The 2,500-nt window shown below is 46.5% G+C and overlaps 1 protein-coding gene across 1 annotated transcript in view; it reads right to left on the bottom strand.

Moving 5' to 3' along the window:
- LOC143286072 (uncharacterized) overlaps nt 1–2,500 on the bottom strand; it is a 144,119-nt gene that overhangs the window by 86,422 nt on the left and 55,197 nt on the right. The window contains exon 10 of the mRNA XM_076593681.1: nt 406–755. Within this exon, the coding sequence (XP_076449796.1) occupies nt 406–755 (350 nt within the window). The remainder of the gene's footprint in view (nt 1–405; nt 756–2,500) is intronic.

Here is a 2,500-nt window from a genome sequence, read left to right as displayed (position 1 = left end):
TCATTTGCGTGCACATACGCACGTATACACACACACACACACACACACACACACACACACACAACGCGTGCGCGCGCGCACGCACAGTACCTCTCTCTCCCTCCACGTTCCGTTCCCTTCTTACTCCTTCCTCCCTAATATTTTCCCTCTGGAACGGACCCTCCTCCGCCCCCCCCCCCCCCCATCCCCTCCCCACCCCCACAACCACCACTCCTCACCCCCCTTGGCTTGCCCAGCCACTACTCCACCCTCACGTACCCCTCCCCCCACCCCCACCCCCTCCCCCCCTCACACTTTTCACTCATCCCCACACCAGAAAATTAAAAAAGGGGAAAAATATAATAATAATAATAATAATAATAATAACAAAACAACCCTGTGCCCCGCTATATAAACTATGCTTACCGCCACTTCGGCCGCGTCCGCAGCCACCAGAGCCGTCGTCTCCTCACCGCTGCTGCTGGTGCAGGAGGTGATGGCGGTGGTGATGGGGGCAGGAGGGGGCAAGGGGGCCAGCGGGAGGGGCAGGGACGGAGGGGCTGCGGAGATGGGGGCGTGCTGGGAGAGGGGTACGGCCAGCGGCGGCGGTGGTGGCGGAGGGGGACCGGGAGCGTGTGGCGGAGGCGGGGGCGGAAGTGGAGGAGGAGGAGGGGGGGGCCCGGGGGGAAAGGCGGTGGACAGGGACTGGGTGCCGGCACTGGCTGCGCTCTGGAAGGCTGCCGCCGCCGTCCACAGGCTGTTCTGGTCCACCAGGTCTATGGGGTTTTTCGGAAACACAGAGAGAGAGAGAGAGAGAGGGGGGGGGGGTTGGGGGGGGGGGGGGCAGGGCAAGGAAGTAAGTTAATCAATGAATAAATGGATGAATGAGCGAATGAATAAATGAATGAATGAATGAATGAATGAATGAAAGAGGTCAATGAATGAATGAATAAATGAGCGAATGAATGAATGAATGAATGCATATTCAAATCAATAATAACCAAACAAATAAACAAACAAAGAATTAAGCAAATAAATGAATAAATAACAAAGAACAAATAGCTAGATGAACAGATAAATTAATTGATGAATTAATCAATATACCCGCCAACTTTGTTCGTGGGCTGCACCTCAACTCCCACGTTCACTCGCATGTATTCGAGTGGACCGTTTTTACCTCGCCATGCAGGCAGCCATACTCCGTTTTCGTGGGTTTATACCCGCCAACCAATGAATAAACAATTGGATAAATAAATTAAAGAAATTTAAAATGAAAAAACGCAAAAACGATCGATAATCTCCAAATATATATAACAAGCGTTTTTGTCAGACATCATGGCCATTCAAGGACAGAATATGTTGGGTTTTTGGGGTTTTTTTTCTGTACTCGTTTACTTCTTCATAAATATGTCACTGGATGTTGATGATACCTGCATTTGTGAGAAATATAAATAGCACCTGTCAAAGGCGACTTTATTCGTGTGATATTCGAGACCAGAAAATATCTTCATTTATCAGACTTCATGATCTGATGGCGTATGGCGTGGTGTCACGCTTTTTTTTTTGCTTTTTTTTTTTCTTAAGAGTTTTAGTTACTTGGGTTTTTTTTTTATATGTGTTGGTTCTCTTTTTATGTTTGGTGGGTTTGTTATTTTGATGGTTGGTGTCGTTTTTGATGTTGTTATGTGACAGTGTTTTATTTGTTTTTGGTTGTTTGTTTGTTTTTCTCTGGGATGTATTAGTTAAATAAACCACTGAATGGATTTCTTGGCTGTGAAAAATTCGATGGGGGTTCTGTTATTTTTATATCGTCCAAGTAAGTGTTCGAAGAAATCATTCCTCCTTGCAAACACTCAGTCCCCCATCTCTCAACATCCCCCCTCAAACAATCTCTCTCTCTCTCTCTGTCTCTCTCTCTCTCTCTCTCTCTCTCTGTGTGTGTGTGTATGTGTGTGTGTGTGTGTGTGTGTGTGTGGAATAATTACGCGTTCTTTTCATGGCTGTACCACATAAGCTAATGGTGCATTCAGTCACAAGAAAAAATCACAACCGGATGTTGCTTTGTGGGTGGAATTGGTTGGTAGTGCTTTTGTGTCCAGGCTGAAGAGATCAATGGCGGTATAAATAAAGGAATCTGTTGATATAAACTGCGAGGTTTTGCAGGTTCGCATCCTTTTTTTTTTTTTTTTTTAATCAATTCTCGTTTAGAAAAAGAATGGAAAAAAGTAAGAAAGGAGATATGCTACACGGCGACAGTTGATTAAAGAGCTCCAACAAGATCATCACTGACTGGAAAATGGACGCTTTGAAATCAAGCCCTAGTCGACCTACCATCCCTCTTACGTATACATCGGTGCATGTGTTTGTCTGTCTGTATCTGTGCATGCACGCCCGTGTATCTTCATAGTACCTCTGTACACACGTGTGCAAGCATGCGTGAGCTGTGCTTGCAGTAAACAACCCCCCACCCTACCCAACCCAACCCCACACCGCCTCACCCCCACATCTCACCCCATCAAAC

The sequence above is a fragment of the Babylonia areolata genome, chromosome 1 (assembly GCF_041734735.1).
Source record: "Babylonia areolata isolate BAREFJ2019XMU chromosome 1, ASM4173473v1, whole genome shotgun sequence".
Classification (NCBI taxonomy): domain Eukaryota; kingdom Metazoa; phylum Mollusca; class Gastropoda; order Neogastropoda; family Buccinidae; genus Babylonia; species Babylonia areolata.
The sequence above is the reverse complement of the archived record's forward strand: the minus strand, read 5'-3'. Positions and strand labels throughout refer to the sequence as shown.